Source organism: Schistosoma mansoni, chromosome 6 (genome assembly GCF_000237925.1).
Source record: "Schistosoma mansoni strain Puerto Rico chromosome 6, complete genome".
Classification (NCBI taxonomy): Eukaryota; Metazoa; Platyhelminthes; class Trematoda; order Strigeidida; family Schistosomatidae; genus Schistosoma; species Schistosoma mansoni.
Genome location: NC_031500.1, coordinates 17,906,495 through 17,924,718, shown reverse-complemented (window position 1 = coordinate 17,924,718; position 18,224 = coordinate 17,906,495). Strand labels below are relative to the sequence as shown.

Sequence of the window (18,224 nt, the reverse complement as noted above, 5' to 3'; positions counted from 1 at the left end):
GAAGTCAATAATAGAGAAGGCAGGAATATTCATCCTAAATTCAATTCATCGGTTAACAACATGACTTAGCTTTGACAGCGTGGTCATTCACACGTGGTTTATCTCTTTTATTCATGATAAATATATTGTTCTATCTCCAGCCTAAATGTGTTCTCCATCATATATTGGTGATGATTACGATAGGAAGAGCCAATGTAGACAATGATGTGGCTTCCATATAAGATCTTATAGATTAGGTAGTCACATCATGACGTATCTATAATTTTAGGATTAGGTCTATTATCAGAGCAGTACTAATGACGAAGTAGACCATTTTTCTACACATATACTACTTCAAGGTTGTCAGCAAATATAGGGGTTTTGCCAAGTTTAAAGCGATTGCATATGTTGTTAACATGCATGGTGAACAATAGTGGTCAGATGACTGGGTCCTGGATGACACCACTAATTATGTTGTTAGCATCGGAGAAGTGCTGCTCTAATTTCACTGTATGGGTTTGATCTTTTAAGACAGATAAGATCAATTTATACATTATACTTGCCATGCGGAAAGTCTTTAACTTAAATAGAAGAGAAGAGAGTTTTACTTTATTTATTTCATCTATCCCGTTCTTACAACCTTTCCTGTGACAAGCTAAATAGAAGACTGATGACGTTACATCTGCTGGTCAAAGTGGATTTACTAGCCTCGGTTGAATTAACCACTAGGGTCATTTGAATGGTCACTTGATGGTGAATGATGCGTGGACAATATTAAATGTCAATAGAAGCCAAATTGGGATGAATTAAAAAACGTCATAGCTCAACTCATGAAGTGACGTTCATAATATGTGCTTGTTCGATCTTTATTTCAAATACGCGAGATTTATCGTAAAATTTCATTCGTTTTCTAATAAGGCTTAGTAATTAGAATGAAAGGATCACCAGTTAGAATGGGATAGTCTAAGAAATCATGACCTCAACGGAAAATTACATCAGACAGATAGTTACATAATGTTTGTTCAAATAGAGTAGGTTACGAATAATAATTATAAGACATTAGTAAGTACTGTAATGGCATTTACAGTCTAAAAGCTCACCAACACACCACCCTCAATTAAAAAGACTCGCATATACATATCAGATTTAATAGAGTCACAAAATATAGGTGGTTGGATAATGTCGCCATTGAAAATACTTTTTCGCACCAAAATATGTATGCTCATCTAGTGTTACTCACTAGATGTGACCAGTTCGTTGTCTGAAGTTATCAGAATAAGGAATATGATCAAAATAGGGAAAGCACCACTGGTGCACATTAGCTGGGCATTGTGATATCATATGTTCTGTTGATAAACAGACCAACGCACAAATGTATTAGCAGCATGAGGTTGGTGGATTTATCTGGCCGGAATAAGGTTAAAATCCATTCTCAAGGAAGTTAGTACATTAAGACTTTCTACTTTCATCTGATTCTATCGGGCCTCACCCGGTTTTCGCTAATACGTTAGCTTTATTCTACCGATGTACCTTCCCTCTGTTTGATGGTCATGTGTTTGCTGTGTCTGAATAGAGAGGCAGTTTTGTAGCTATCTACGGTTTGTACTAATCACTGTCGTTTCCCTTAACTTCTTCTAGACTGCTTCTATAAAGACTTCTGTTGCCTGAGTTTGTCAGTAATTTATTCTTAACGACTGAAACCAATGGAAATATTTTGAGTCTCAACCACTTTTCCGACTATACTCAGTTTTCTTATAAATTGAATCGGCCGACCGCCGTGTTGTGGAAAATTTATTCTGTAGGGAAATTTGCAGGGAAGGGAATTCAGTGTTAGTGAATATCAAAATTGTGTTTTTAGTGCCTCTTCCCATTGACAACTTATAGAAAGCATTTTACAACCCCAGTCAGAAAACTGGATCCGCCTCGGCCGGAATGGAGGATAAATAGTAAACTCATTTAATGAAACCGGCAAACTTGGCTGTTATACCAAGCCGTAGAAAGACGGATAATGTTTATGATAATTCAGAGATATATAATATACCAGAACTACTCGGAAATCTACAGAGAGGCACATTTAAATAGTTGCAAACCATTTATTATTCCAATGCAGAGCCATATAGGCTTATCTTCTTCATCACACAAGAGATGAGCAAATTAAATTCTGTAGAATGTTCAATGTTTGTTTATTGACATAATTGTACTAACATTTTTTATCGCATAAAACGAGGAATTCGCGTCATGCCGAAAACTTCACAAGCCAATTGACAATTATTTTCTAGCTCACTACCAACTTTATTATAAGATCATCGGCAAATGAAACCCTTAGTCATGACATTTGGCCACAACTCCTGTCTTCACATTCAAAGCAAATTTGGGCTTATCACACGGTATAAATTCTCAGTAATAAAACAGGAAATTCAGACTTTCATTGTTTGCACACTTTGAACAAAATCAAAGAATGTGTACTGTTTTATATTAGTTAACTGAAAGGATATTGATTTCATATTTTTGGATTGTAGTTTTTAACCTTTCCTTGTCAAGGCCAAATCCTTAAGGACGTAGCCAAAGCGATAATCCAAATCCTCTCGTTATTCAACCGTTGCGTTTATTCGAAATCGAACAGTAACAGTTCTCTTCATTAACATTGTACATAAATCGCAAAAATAAATGGTAAGTACTTCAGCAACTGAATATGTGTTCTTAATCTGTTCGTCAATATCCGCGAAAGACCTAAAGACTTCACAGGGGATTTTGTTTGTTTGCCAATCAAACAACCAATAAAGGGGAAATAAAGGCGAACAAAAGGGAAAATACGTTGAAAAATAAAGAGGAAATAACGGGGAAATGAGCCACCGACGCACGCAATGACTTCGACGATCCGGTGTGTATTTAGGCTAAAAGTAGACAATTGAGCGACATTTGAAACGCAGAGTGACATGAAGGTGAAAATTCGCACTATTCCTCCCGAACAGGCAAAAAGTCAGATATTTTGGCTCGTTTCCTCATAATTTCTCCTGTATTTTCCAACGTATTTTCCCTTTATTGGTTGTTTGGCTTACACAAACTTAGGGGAAAACTAGTAAATGTTCTTTCAACTTTGGGGAAGACCTCAAAGTAGGTAGATTGGAACAATCAACATAAATTCATTTTTTAAAACTATCCGTACACTTTGTTTTCATTAGGTGAATCTTCGATCGTAACAGTTCGTATTGGTTTCTGGAAACACTATCGTCATGGATAATAAACCACAATGCAGCATATCACTTGATCTAGTCAGTAACAAAGAACTACGATCGCGTATCAGAAGCTCAATGTAAGTTTAGTTTATTTAAATATATCCGGTTGGACTATAGTTTATGGACGGCCTTTGCACAACACTAAAGTGACCATGAAGACGTTCGCCTATTTACTGGAGTCAAATGACGGTTATGAACTTGTGGGGAGAATAAAGCTTATGATTGATAGTTAGGGTTAGGCATTATATTAGTGTTTTCATCACGAACGAACATAAGCTAAAATGTGAAGACGCTATTTAGCCAAATGGATGAATGAATTTTGATCCAAAATTCAAGAACTGTTATCCTAAATTTGATTCGCCCATCCATAAATTATAGTCTCGCCTAAATACTCCGTCCTTAGCACTTATATTTTCTTCACTCATCAAATGCCTGGGATATAGTCAAGTTGATAGTAAAACTGATAGTTTATCTGGATACGGGTGACTATTCAGTTTTCTCACACTGATCAGCGCCATATGTCAAACTAGTCGTGAACAATGTATTCCATTTGGTTTTTCATCTGCTACTATTGTTTGAAGACACAATGTCCTAACACAAAATCTAATAGTTCTTAGAATGGTTTCGAGTATGCTAAAAATGTATTCAAAGAGGTACTCATCAATTTTTTAACTCGTATTTTCTAAATTGTACCACCTTAGTTTTTTTTTATTTAACGAACCAGGTTCCGTTTTTATCACATCGTGTGTCTAGGAAAGATAATGACTTTCAATTAATCTAAGTCTCCCTCAGGGATTCCAATACCAATTAAATAACTTGTAGGAAAAAGTTCTTTTTATACTCTTGTATTTTCGCCTCGGATTGGTCCTAAAATACTCCTGGGAAAGTACATGAAATGCCTCTAAAATAGTTATAACTGTTTTTTGCACCATAACATCTAGCGACTAATTTCATTCTAATTCAACGACTGCATACTAGGAGATAGTATTTAGCGAGCTTTACAATAGCTTATATATCTTTAACGCTTTCCGAATTTATCATTCAGTTTTTACATAATAAGTTGGTATATAAGAAAGTTTCCATTCGGTTCTATGTAATTCGAATGAAGGTTTTTCCGTTTTTGTTTTCTCCATTACCTTGTTGGTTAAAACATTTTGTTAAATGGACCATATTGAACATCACCGAATGTGTTTTCAAGACACACACGTACAAATATATTCAGTCCACTTTTATTTCCTTATCGGTCATATTTTATAGCCGTCATGTGATAGCGAGCTTTTCGACTACTTACCAAGTGCCCAACGAGCTTTTTATGATATGGAAAATTTTAAGCTTAGTTGAATCGTTCTGGTGGAGTTTAGTTTTATGAACTTCAACCTATCATTGTATGTTTATTTTGGTTTTCTCCCCTTTTGACCTGATTCTTTCGACATTAGTACCAAAATCCCCACGGCAACTTAATCAGTAGTGTCATATATTTTGATAGGGCTTGTTTTTGAGAGAGTTTTAGTGTTGGTCTGTCCACCTCATTTGCATTTTTGTTTCTTCAGTAAGATATTAAAAGTGTACATTTTAGAGGCAGATTAATTTTTACAATAAATGTAACTGTTCCATTTCGTTAAAACGATGTGAGATTTTATCGTAGCTAAACCTAATACTTCTGGAAATTGAGATATTTCGGATTGTTTTTCAGCACTTTGTTTATCTTAAATTATCTGGTTTCATTTGCCACGTATTTCAAATTTTACTCAGTTGAGCTTTCTAAATCAACCTACAAATTAGTGTCTGTGCAACTTTGCAAGAACAGTGTTACTTTATCACAAGGTTAATCGTTTAACTTCAGTAATTGTTAGTGTGTAAATTTGGTGATTTATTTGTGTATATATTATTTTGCTTTTAACTCCATATGCCCCCAAATGCCCTGGTACGGCCTAGAGTGGAGAGAGTTCGCTCTCCCACTCGAAATGCTCTCACATCACCACGCGTATATAACCTCTGTCAGAGAAGTCCTACTCACTGCCTTCTCACACCAGAGGTGCTGTTTACGAAATTGAGAGGACGAAAAGCAAATGTCCAGCGCTTTAACCGGGTCAGTGGACACGGAAAGTTCACCTGGGAGAGTTGGAAAACCCTGATTCCAAACCAATGGTGTTCATGGGCTCCAGGATCCTGAGGGAACAAATGGAGTATGAATCAATCGTTTGTCATCGGCTACCATGAAACTGCATCTCCTTACGTTGCTCCACTGCCTTGTGGATCAGACCTTCAGGTCGAAGGCTCTGGGTGTGGCTCCCTAAGAAAACCACCTACTTCAGTTTGGGCACCTGGCAAGTATCACAGCCCTCACACAAATCAAATGCAATTTGTGGGGCGCATATTTATCTGGTGCTTCCTTGTACCAATATTTATGTGTTTACATAAATAAATAAATAAACCATATGCGATACTTGTTACTGTAAAACCATAATCTATTGTTTTGACCATCACCTCACAGTTTTTATTTTGACCTGAACTAAATCAGTTCAATAGTTGTAATTCCTAAGTCTTTCATAATAAATTTAACTTAACTGTGTCAGTTTGTACTAAGTTTTCATGTTTTTGTTTACTTAAAAATATTTATTTTGTAAATTGTCAATTCTTTTTATCTTTAGGGGTATCGGTTATTGGAATGCTTATACTAAAAGTGAAAAGTATTTATCTGAAAAACCAACGAATATGGAAATTGATTCTGCTGAATTAGCAAAGCATAATAAGTCTGATGATATGTGGATAGCATTGGATCATCAAGGAAAAAGTAAGGCTAGTTCCTGTTATTTTTGAAAGTCTTTGATGACTGCATAGTAATTCATATCTTTTAATTTTTTTTTAACAAAAGTCCTTTTATGCACGACTAATCATTTTTATGGCTTGAAATGATCATGTATGGTAAATACAATAGAAATCTTGTAAAAAAATGCCGCAGATATGTAGATAACATCTAGATATAAACACACAATTCCTAGTCCACTTATCATCATACATTCTTTCAAGCTAGTTTTATGTTTGATTTTTCTACCATCTTCAACACCATAGTCGTTTCTATTTTTTTGCTATCCATCATGTCAACTTCTCTCTGTACTGATGTGAAAGAAGAATATAAGCAGATGAACATATGTACTAGGTTCTAAGCTTCTTTTATGACCTACAAAACCTAATTGTAGCAAATAAATCGTTTTTCAATATGCACCATAAATCATGTTATAACAGGGAATCCTATGAAGGACTTTTAAAAATGTAGTAACTTATGCTTATGATATAATTCTCTGCATAAAGTCTAATAATAGTTATTTGAATAACACTACCAACCATAAGGTCGCACCTTTTAATGCTACCCCATCTACTCCTGTTTAAGCAAATGGATAGTACAACTATTACATACAGTTTTGATTAAAGCGTGTGGTTAGTAACCGATATAAGCTAACACACCTACCTGAATTTTCATGAAATTTTTTAAAAGTTATCTTCATTTTAGTTCGAAAACACTTTGTTGAATTTAGCTAGTTTGTTGCTGTAACCGGACCATATATTGTTTTTTCATCTACTCTTCCTTTTTATTAGCTATTGTATATGATATCACAAAATTTGCGGCGTATCATCCTGGAGGTGTCGACGTACTGTTGGAATATGCTGGAACTGATGCTTCAGAAGCATTTCGAATGGTAGGTCTACTATTTTGTTCTATATTAACATAAATTAGGCAGTCGAGTTAGATTGACAGTACTATAACACCGGAACGTTATGTACTTTGTGACTAAGTTCTATCAACGACCAAGTTATTCGATGGAGTCAGTACTTTATGTAATTTATTATTTTATTTTATTTAAACACATAAATACTGGTACAAGGAAGCACCAGATAAATATGCGCCCCACAAATTGCATTTGATTTGTGTGAGGGCTGTGATACTGGCCAGGTGCCCAAACTGAAGTAGGTGGTTTTCTTAGGGAGCCACACCCAGAGCCTTCGACCTGAAGGTCTGATCCACAAGGCAGTGGAGCAACGTAAGGAGATGCAGTTTCATGGTAGCCGATGACAAACGATTGATTCATACTCCATTTGTTCCCTCAGGATCCTGGAGCCCATGAACACCATTGGTTTGGAATCAGGGTTTTCCAACTCTCCCAGGTGAACTTTCCGTGTCCACTGACCCGGTTAAAGCGCTGGACATTTGCTTTTCGTCCTCTCAATTTCGTAAACAGCACCTCTGGTGTGAGAAGGCAGTGAGTAGGACTTCTCTGGTAGAGGCTATTTTAGCATACTTATGATTGTGGTATGAATTACCATTAATCTTTCTTTCTGGTAGCTTTCTACATTGCTTCATTCTAGTTACCTGTGAAACTTCAGTCTTTTTTATTTGAACTAAATTGAATCTGTTTTAAGCAGTAGTTAGTTAGATACTGAATATACTACAACCATTTTTGTTGTTGTTTAAGGTCAGATATTTTGTTTAGTACTCTTTTTAGGTTGTGTACAACCATATTTATTATATTGTTAACATTTGTACTACTATTCATTCGTTCCAAAATGTATTTTCCGAAACATCCTTTAGATTTATTTGAAAGGGTGTCTAGGTGATTGGTTTAATTTGTAGGTAGCACTTGTGACAGATCAATTTTATATGGGGCATTACTGAAAGCCAAGGACGTATGGGCAGCTATTTCGTCATAGTATGGGCCAACTAATTAGTGTGTACCCACAACCCAACCAGAGATTGAAATTAGGATCTTCAAGTGTAGCGGCGAGCGCTTGACCATTAGAACCACAGGGTTGTCATCCATCTGTACAATTCTAACTTACATCGACCTCCAATGCAGTTTGATATGCTTCAAGTTCTTAAAGTTTTACTGAAAAGTTGTGAATGATGAAGTCCAGGCGTGTCGGAATCGAAAAAGTTTTTACCGATGGTATTAAGCGTTGTCGCGCTACACCGAATTTATAATTGAACGTTGACCTTGTTATCTTGGTATTTAAGATCTTTCCGCCAAACCCGAAGGTCCTGGATTCGATCCCAGGTAGACTCGTTGGTGAGGACTACTAAAGAGTCCCATACTAGGACGAGGCAGATGAATAATGCCCATCCGATCCTTAATGCTGCATCAAATGAGATCAATCTGTGGCAAATACCAACGACAAATTTCTTAGGCTTGTTAATTCTATTAACTGTTAACTGTGAACTTTATCATCGACCCAGTTATCAGCATAAAATTTTAATTTACTATTGTAAAATAAGCTAATAAAGTGATAATGTAGTAATTGTAGGATTCGGCTTACAATCCTTAGATTTCATGTTCGAACCTCACTGTACTTCAGTTATGAAACATAAAAAAATATATGATATAAAGTGGATTATGTAGAATAAATACTTTAGATTAAACGAACTACACACAGTGAAACGTGGCCATTAAGAGTAGAAGATACTCCTAAGTTACTAGTATTTGACCACAGATGCCTTAGAAATATTGCTCGCATCTGCTGGGATCACCAGGTAAATAATAGAGAGGTTAGACATAGGTTATTAGAAAATGATGAGGTCATGAATCTTCATCGACTGAGATGGTTGAGCCACGTGTTACGTATGCATGAACACCGATTACCACGACGCGCTATGCTGACTAGTATTGGGGATGGTTGGAAAAGCGTTAGGGGCGGCCAAACCAAAATGTGGAATCAATGCTTGAAGTCACTAACTTCTAGTCTGAGCCATGTTGGCAGATGCAGACTACTTGGTTGGGGTCCGTGTGACTATCGTAAACAGTGGTTGGAGACTCTAGGTGACATGGCTCATAATCGATCACAATGGCGTAGGTGTATACACTCTTTATCTTCCCTTAAACCTTGAGATTAAAATTACTTCATATCTGTCTTCCTTCCTGTACTATATCCTTATATACAACCTATCTTTTATATATTACCACCACTAAATTAACCACTTCTATGAATCCGGTGTTCATCTTGTTGTGCTAATGAGGTATGGCAAGTTGGACCGATGCATATGTGTGCGTAGTCCTACGTTTTAGCTGACTGACTGACTGACTGGTACAGTGATTCTATTCAACAGGAAAGAAAAATTTCATTGATATAGATAATAAATACTTTAAAAGTTGACAAGTAGATTTTATTAGAATATTGATGATAACAACTTATTTCCTGAAGTGTACCCCTTTCTTTCCTTTTCAAGGCACATTCATATGTCAGCACAAATATGATATCTAGATTGCAGAAAGGTTATTTAAAACAGAGTGCACCTGGTCGAGGTGGTATGCCTAATCGTAAGTTCTCATCTATCAGTTAATCGTTGATACCTTTATTTGTATTCTTTATTGGGCTTTGTGGTTTACACCACGAACTAACCTCTGTTAATGAATACCAGGAAACACCAAACGGTTGTTTTGTTTTTAGTATGGAACCCCTCTGGGGTACACATCCACAACCACACGAGAACCGAACCCAAGAACCTCAGGTCTTACAACGAGGGCTTAACCTTTACACCACTGAGTTGGTATCCAATAGTCTAAGTATATAAATTAAGTCACTTCTCGATATTATGTAACCATTTTCCAATACCATTGGTGGGTAAGAAACTAATACTCAACATGGTTGGACTCTACATGTTGTGGCTTTTCACTAGATTTCCAGAAGCTCCCTCTTGAAATGATTGACTTATGAGCATATGATTATTATTAGCATGGAAGGTTAAGTATTAATTTTGTAATCAATTTAAAAGTAAACTGTTATAAAGCGTTTGGTCGAATAAAATATCCATATGAAGTATGGATTAATATTTTTCATGGTCGAAATCATGAGTCAATTGAAGCTAGACCACCATCGAAAACCTGGAAGCACTGGACAGCCGTCTCGTCCTATTATGGGACTCCTCAGCAGTGCGCATCCATGATCCCACACTCGCGAGATTCGAGCCCAGGATCTACCGGTCTCGAGCCAGGGCCCTTAACCGATAGACCACTGAGCTGGCATCCAACGATGTTAATGTCTAACTCCAACCAATCCACGAAGTTTGAGCAACCGTTCACCAATTGTCTTCAGTAAGTTGTTATCCCACAACAGACGTGGTTGAACTCCACTGGTCACTGCTTCCCACTAGAACTCCAGGACACGTACCTTGAAGTCAGTGCTTCCAGGTGTTCGATGGTGGTCTAGCTTCAATTGACTCATGATTTCAACTATGAAAAATACTGAAATCTCCAAAAAGCCCCTTCTGATTATGAATTAATAATTGATCCGTAATGTAAACAGTTAATAGAGACTTGTGAACAATATTGATCTGAAATCTGAATATACCGTATCTTTGATGTTTCAGTGTTGTAATTCTGTTAACCAAGTACTCGATATGTTTCTAAGTTACCGATTTTATATTACAACTGATAATATTACCTTACTTTGTACTAACTTAAGTAGAAGGTGAAATAGGGGCTCAAAAATGATACCCAATGATTGTGAATCAATTCCTTAAATTACAACATTGTCATTCTTGGTATATTGTTGATTTTATGTGTTACTGTTATAACGATCCGTCTTAAGTTGATACAGTTTTGTGAGGAGTTGCAAATAAGACAAAAAACTTATGATGAGTTTTACTACTAAGCATTATTCAAAACACACAGCCAATAAGTTTTTTCGGTGTTTTCGATGTACATACTAGTTTTGTGCTAACGAGTATTAAAATAACTGTTGACAGTTTATAAATGATTGACCATTAAGTAGTGACCACTAGTCTAACTGACTTGACATGGGATGCACTATGTTGAGATATAAGATAATAAAGATAACTGACAGGAAACTCTGGACCTAAGTTTTGTGCTATTTAGCACTTATCAGCAGGATGTATCTGTAATCTTGAGGTAACTGATGGTTCCCGGAGGATTCGATCCCATGTCACGTTACCATTGAGATATTCGAGACGCGACTAACCTCTTGTAGGACTGAATTGTACTCACAATTGGTCTGTGAGTAGGGTTCAATGTTATGTGTGTCAAGTCCTCAGCCCTGATTGAATTCGATCGATCAATGAGGGAGGATAAGACTAAAGGCATACCTTGCCAACCAATGTCAAGTAGCACGAAACCTAGGTCCATAGTTTCTTTCTGACTACATCATCATTTTACCAATAGATTGTTATGTAAACGATTTACGGTGGTTTAAAACATCAGTTTCAAACAATTTAAATAAGATCTAATTTAAGGTGGTATTACCTACAATTACTTCTTACTTTATTTTTCTTGCGTTTCATGCCTATTTAGAATTATCTCCATTCTTTATTCCATCGAAGCTTCGTTTAAGCAGTACAAAAAAACCTATGTGAGTAAACAACTTTCTAGTATTTTTTTGGTAGAGGTCTATGTATATGTCCTAAAGTTTAAGTTGACAAGTCAACTAGGTTTTAGATTTTTATATTTTCAATTTCGCAGGAACACCTTCCAGTGTGAGTGAGCGGCGCCCAAATGCCCTGGTACGGCCGAGAGTGGAGAGAGTCCGCTCTCCCTCTCCAAATGCTCTCACATGGCCACGCGTATATAACCTCTGTCAGGGAAGTCCTACTTATTGCTTTCTCATACCACGGGTGTTGTTTACGAAATTGAGAGGACGTAAAGCGAATGTCCGGCGCTTTAACTGGGTTGGTGGACACGGCGAGTCCACCTAGGGTAGTTGGAAAACCCTGATTCCAAACCAATGGTGCACATGGGCTGGCTCCAGTATCCTGATGGAACAAATGGCGTATGATACAATCGCTGGTGACGGGCTACCATGGGACTGCATCTCCTCACGATGCTCCACTGACTTTGCGTTAGACCTTGAGGTCAAAGGCTCCGGTTGTGGCCCCCTAAGGAAACCACCTATTTCGGTTTGGGCACCCGGGAAGTATCACAGCCCTCACACAAATTGAATGAGATTTGTGTGGCGCATATGTATCTGGTGCTTCCTTGTACCAATATTTATGTGTTTAAATAAATAAATGTATGCCAGACACAGTATTCTATAGCTTTTGTACTTTTGCTGACATGAATGGATTCTAATATATCTGCATCTTGTTCTATCGGGAAATATACAAGGAAGAAGATGTGAATTGGGTGGATAGTTACTGTCTGAATAAATAATAATTTCTATTAGTTTGTACGATTTTAAATGTCTATCCATAAGCACATTAGTAATGACATTATAAATTTCACAATATACCTTACTACCCAGGACAGTGTTGGATAAAGAATACTGGTGGGCGGCCTATGCTCCTCCACGAGGTTCAACAAACGTAAGTAAGTAATTAAGTAATGTACCTTACTAAGTGTCTTCAGCACTCTCCGCAACACAGCAAAAGCCCAGGAAAGAATAATGGGGAACAATAAATTCTAATAAGTAACATACAAGAATTTATAAATCGCAATAGTGAATATCGATCAATTTCAAGAGCATATAACTTTTGTATATAATAAGTCAAACGGTAAACTCTCTTCGATATCAGTAAAACAAAATAAGACCACAAGAGATAAGAGAAAAGAACTTGCACTATAATAAGGGACTTTGACGAGACTATAACTTATGGACGAGCCAATCAGAAGCGTTTGGGGGATTTCAAGGTCACGGCGCCGATTTCAGTACCTGGTGCTCATGTACGATGGATTCACAGAGAATTATAGTAAAGACTTGACAAATGAGACTACTAAGAAGTTCCTGTATTTGTAATTGCGGGTATTAAATGACTTATAGACCTTGTGCAGACTACCGTGATGTTTTCCTTCGATGTAATATATGTTGAAGGAAGACGTTTGCTAGAATAGAAACCTTTATCGCTCGATCCAGATTGAGACTAAGGCATATTATAATAATTGCCGCAAACTGTACAATAAAAGCACCAGTAACATTGGCTGCAATAATCGCAGATGTTGCTGAAGCATCGGCTGTTCAGTGGTATGAGTATTGTAGGAACATATCCATAATAAAAATGATAAACTTACACAACTGGAGTACACACAAACAGTATTGAAGCTATGTGGTCGAGACTGAGAGGGTTTTTGTGACCTTATCATGGTTCCAGAGACCAACTATTATGGAGCCATATAGATAAGTTCCTTTGAACCTTTTTCTAACATTAACAAGTTTTTGGAGCATATAAAAGAAGTGTATCCACTTTAACTCTTTGGTTTTGTATAATATATTTTTACTTTATGCTGACTGTTTACTGATTCGCTGACATTTCTCAAGGTCACTTGAGATTCGTTCAAAGGTCGTCCATAAATTATAGTCTCGCCGAGACTTTTGATGCCGTTCTTATTACAGAATCTGTTCTTCTCATTTCTTCCTATCTTCTGTATGTTTATTATTTCAGTTGGGATTGGAAAGAATATGGTAGTTATATTGAACTAACTATTAATTATGGAAATAATAAAGTCTTTGATAAATTTTGCAATGAACTAGATGGATTACGAATACTTTGTACATGGACTAAATGTGAACAAGATGAGAAACAAATAAATTCCAGTGGTGTACTTATGTTACGTACAGTTTTAGATCATGAATATCATTGTTTGAAATTAAGTAAGTTATACTTCTTTTGTTTTTGTTTTAATGTATTACAGCGTTTATTCCCATTGTGGCTTTGACTGAAGATTGTTTGGGTATATTGCATACACAATGATTTGTGTTCAATTAGAATCCTAGAAAACACTGAAAGATTATTTCGTTCTAACATGAGATTCCTCTTTAGTAACAGTATTCACAATCCTGACAGAAATCAAGCACGTGACTTTCAGGCGGGTTTAGTATTCAGCAGTATGCTCTTATGGTTGTGAAACATGGTCTGTAAAAGTAGAAGAGATAGGTAAACTGTAAGTTCTTGGTCGTAGGTTTCTTAGGAGCAACTCTCGCGTATCATGGTGAAATCAAATGAACAATTCCGAGATAAGGATGTCAAATTGTTTGATGTAGTGAATCTTTTTGTTAACTGAGTTGGTTGGATCATGTGTTACATATGTTCAAGCACTTCCGACCTCAACGCACATTGTCTACTGAAATAAGAATAGGTTTGAAGAAAGCTAAGTGCGGTCAAGTCAAAACATTTTATCTGTGCATTAATTTATCTACTGTTGGTCTGAGCCAAGTTAATAAATACAGACTTCCTGGTTAGAATCTACACGTTAACCCCAATCAGTTCTTGGAGACATGCTCTTACCATACCCCTATCTGTTCTCAACTTTTCTGCATTCGGCATACAATTAACAGTCTATACTTACTTTTGTATTCCCAAATCTTTAATCAGCGAACCACAAAATGAAAATTTTATGATTTTCAATTTTGAGGTGGATATTGTTTATTTATTTATTTAAACGCATAAATATTGGTATAAGGAAGCACCAAATACATATGCGCCACACAAATCTCAATCGATTTGTGTGAGGGCTGTGATACTGCCCGGGTGCCTAGACTGAAGCAGGTGGTTTACTTAGGAGGCCACACTCGGAGCCTTTGGCCTAAAGGTCTGATCCACAAGTCAGTGGAGCATCGTGAGGAGATGCAGTCCCATGGTAGCCGGTGACCAACAATTGGTTCATACGCCATCTGTTCCCTCAGGATACTGGAGTCCATATGCACCATTGGTTTGGAATCAGGGTTTTCCAACTCCCCTAGGTGGGCTTTCCGTGTCCACCAACCCGGTTAAAGCGCTGGACATTTGCTTTACGTCCTCTCAATTTCGTAAACACCACCCGTGGTGTGAGAAAGCAGTGAGTAGGACTTCCCTGGTAGAGGTTATATACGCGTGGCCATGTGAGAGCATTTGGAGAGGGAGAGCGGACTCTCTCCACTCTTGGCCTTACCAGCGCATTTGGGGGCTATCATTTGGTTATTATTTGGCTATCATTTAATCTGATTGTTTACACAAAACAAAAATTCTCTCTTTTTTTGTAAATAAATTAAGTCGAAATTCAATTTTTGTTTATTTGTTTGCAAATTACAGACTTTATGATTTGTTTTCTTTCCTAATTATTATTATTATTATTATTTTATTGAATATACATCTAGGACTATGTCCACAACTTCGTCCAGATTTGTCTACACTTTGTTTGAATCATTCAGGAATTAGTAATCCGAAGTCAATGTCTTCGCTCTCACCATCATCATTATCACTGTTAAGACGAGTAGGAGGAGAGGGAGGTGGCAGAGAAGGAACAACCCAATTGAGCATCAATTTAATTAAACTCTTATCTGTAACACCATCATCATTATCTTCAACATCTTCCTTTCCATCATTGTCAGTGCAACCAAATATTGGTAATTTAGAATTAGTTGGAAAATCGTCAAATATTTCATTTAGTACAATTGGTGTTGTACTTCGTGATGTTTGTATTGGATTAGATGTTGAAAATAGTTCTATTTCTAGTAAGTAAACAAGAGGTTTTATTATCAGATTTTAATTTATTACAACCATATTTATTATTGTACGCAAAGATGGATAGTGGCTAGCAGTGGAATCCAGAACGCGTGTTACGTTCTATTTGGGACTCATCACCCCATTGCACAAGCAAGTGGCTATCAGGACTCAGTAGCTGAGTGGATAATATGATGTTGTTTGAAGCAAAAGGTACTGGGTTCGAGTCCCAGAGTGAACATCAACTTTGAGATGCAGGCACATCCAGCTGACGAGTCCCAAATAGGACGAAACGCGCGTCAAACTGGATTCCACTGCTAGCCACTATCCATCTTTGCTTACCATACTTGTGAATTTAGGCTATATCGAGGCAATACGCATAGAATTACACTTAGACTAGAATTGTTTATTGTAGTCTTATCATTATCCATTTGATTGGCCTAAAATGTTAAAATATCAAAAATCAAGTGTCCCAATCAATTCAGTTCGATTGAGTCATCAAAGTGTGTAACATCTATATAGTGAGTTAATTGGTACATGTGCATACTGTGCGTATTGTTTCGATATTTTCTTAATTCACAAGCATTCTAAGCAAAGATGGATAGTGGCTAGCAGTGGAATCAAGCACGCGCCTTGCTTCATCCTATTTGGAACTCGTCGGCTGGATGTGCTTGCACCCCAGAGTTGATGTTCATTCTAGGACTCGAACCCAGTACCGTTCACTCCAAACGCCATCGCGTTATTCATCTTGCTACTGAGTCTTAACAACCACTTGCTTGTGCAAAGAGGTGAAGTTTAAATTCACTTGATATTGTTTACTTGAATCTTCCCATTGCACAGGAAAGTGGCTATGAAAACTCAGTAACTAATGGATAATGCAATGGCGTTTGAAGCGAATGGTACTGGGTCCGAGTCCCTGTGTGAACATCAACTCTGTCATGCAGGTACATCTAGCTGGTGAGACTCAAATAGGACGAAGCGAATCGCGTCCTGCATTCCACTGCCTATATATCATAAGTAGGTATTTCGTTAATATTTAAAATCTAGTTAGTTGTTAGTGGTAGACAAGAGATTATTAGAACATATTTCATACCAAATCGTTTTTTCATCAAATCTGCTTTCTTCCCTTCCCCCCCCTATGAGAAATATATAAAATAATCGTTTTGTTCCATTTTTAACCCATGAATGATATTATCTTGTATATTTAGTGAAGATTTATTCGTTTACACTCAATAGACAATGTATATCTTTACTTTCTTTTTTTTTATACAAAAAAATAGTCAATTTTTTAATGATATAATCAATCTTGTTTTCGCCATGGTGATTATCATTATGTCATGTCCTAATTTATTTATTCATTTTTTCCAACACTTATAAATTCACTTGAAACTACCATTTTTGAGGAGGGGGGGTTGTACAGTTTATTTTAAGTTTATATATATAATTTTCCCCTTCAGCTGAAGGCTGGTTTGTCGTCTCCCACAGTACGCTGTTGCTGATGGTATTTGGCTAACAGATATTGAGTATCTTGTGTAGATAATTGTTTACAACTACATGGTACATTTTGATGTTGGTTGTAGTAGTTCTCGAAGTTTCAGCTCCGTAAAGTAGGACTGTCTTGACGTTCGTATTGAAGGTTGTGACTTTGATATTGGTTGACAGTTGTTTTGAGTTCCATATTTACTTCAATTGTAGGAATGCAGCGCTTGATTTGCCAATGTTCGATGATAAAGTAACCCAGGTACGTGAAAGTTTCCGTCTCTTCCAGAATTTCTCCATAACGTGTAACTGGGTTGGTGTTCCCAGTGTTGTATTTGAGTATCTTGCTTTTTCTTTTGTGTATATTGAGACCTACTAATGCAAAGGTTTCTGTTACACTGGTTGTCTTGTTCCGCATTTGTTCGTGTGTATAGGATAGAAGGGCCAGGTTATCTCCGAGGTCCAAGTCATCTAGTTGCATTCGAACTGTCCATTGTATTCCGTGCTTCATCTTTCATCTGGTTCAGTAACACTGCTGAAAAATTCCTGATACAGATATTAGCGTGATGCCTCCGTAGTTCTCAATCTTGCTGAAATCTCTTTTCTTTCGTATCTTGATGAGACCCTTTTTTTCAGTCTATCGGCACTTATTCCCTCTCGCAAATCTTTTTGAATAGAACATGGAGAATCTTTGCGGTTGCCTCCATGTCTTACTTCAGTGCTTTAGCTGATATGTTATCAAATCCTGGTGCTTTCCCACTCTTCATTTCTTTGATAGCCATACTGATAGTAGATAATTAATAAAAATACAATACTTCATTCAATTAAATTTCCTATGCCAATTTGGTCACCGTGAGAACTATAATGATTAAGGGAGAATGGAAGTATGGACTCATTTATTCACTTCAAGATTTCTCCTCAACTATTTACAGCCATGTTCATATTAAAATATAACATGACGGACGATGCCATTGAATCGTTGTCCATCATAGCCGTAGTTTTGTAAGTTACTGTCGCATTCCAATAACTGAACATTTTAAAGCATCCTCGTCTTTCTCTTTTATCTTTAGCTGTTCAACCATCTGAAGACAGACGTATGGCTAAACCGAAAACAC

At 36.8% G+C, this 18,224-nt stretch overlaps 1 protein-coding gene across 1 annotated transcript in view; it reads left to right on the top strand.

The window, feature by feature from the left end:
- Window positions 1–2,529: 2,529 nt before the first annotated feature.
- Smp_127160 (putative cytochrome b5) overlaps window positions 2,530–18,224 on the top strand; it is a gene marked incomplete at its 3' end in the record, with an annotated part of 23,159 nt that continues 7,464 nt past the window's right edge. The window contains exons 1-7 of the mRNA XM_018798467.1: window positions 2,530–2,649; window positions 3,162–3,292; window positions 5,867–6,009; window positions 6,813–6,913; window positions 9,433–9,523; window positions 11,513–11,570; window positions 13,594–13,802. Coding sequence (XP_018653406.1) covers window positions 3,213–3,292; window positions 5,867–6,009; window positions 6,813–6,913; window positions 9,433–9,523; window positions 11,513–11,570; window positions 13,594–13,802 — 682 coding nt within the window. The 5' untranslated portion in view covers window positions 2,530–2,649; window positions 3,162–3,212. The remainder of the gene's footprint in view (window positions 2,650–3,161; window positions 3,293–5,866; window positions 6,010–6,812; window positions 6,914–9,432; window positions 9,524–11,512; window positions 11,571–13,593; window positions 13,803–18,224) is intronic.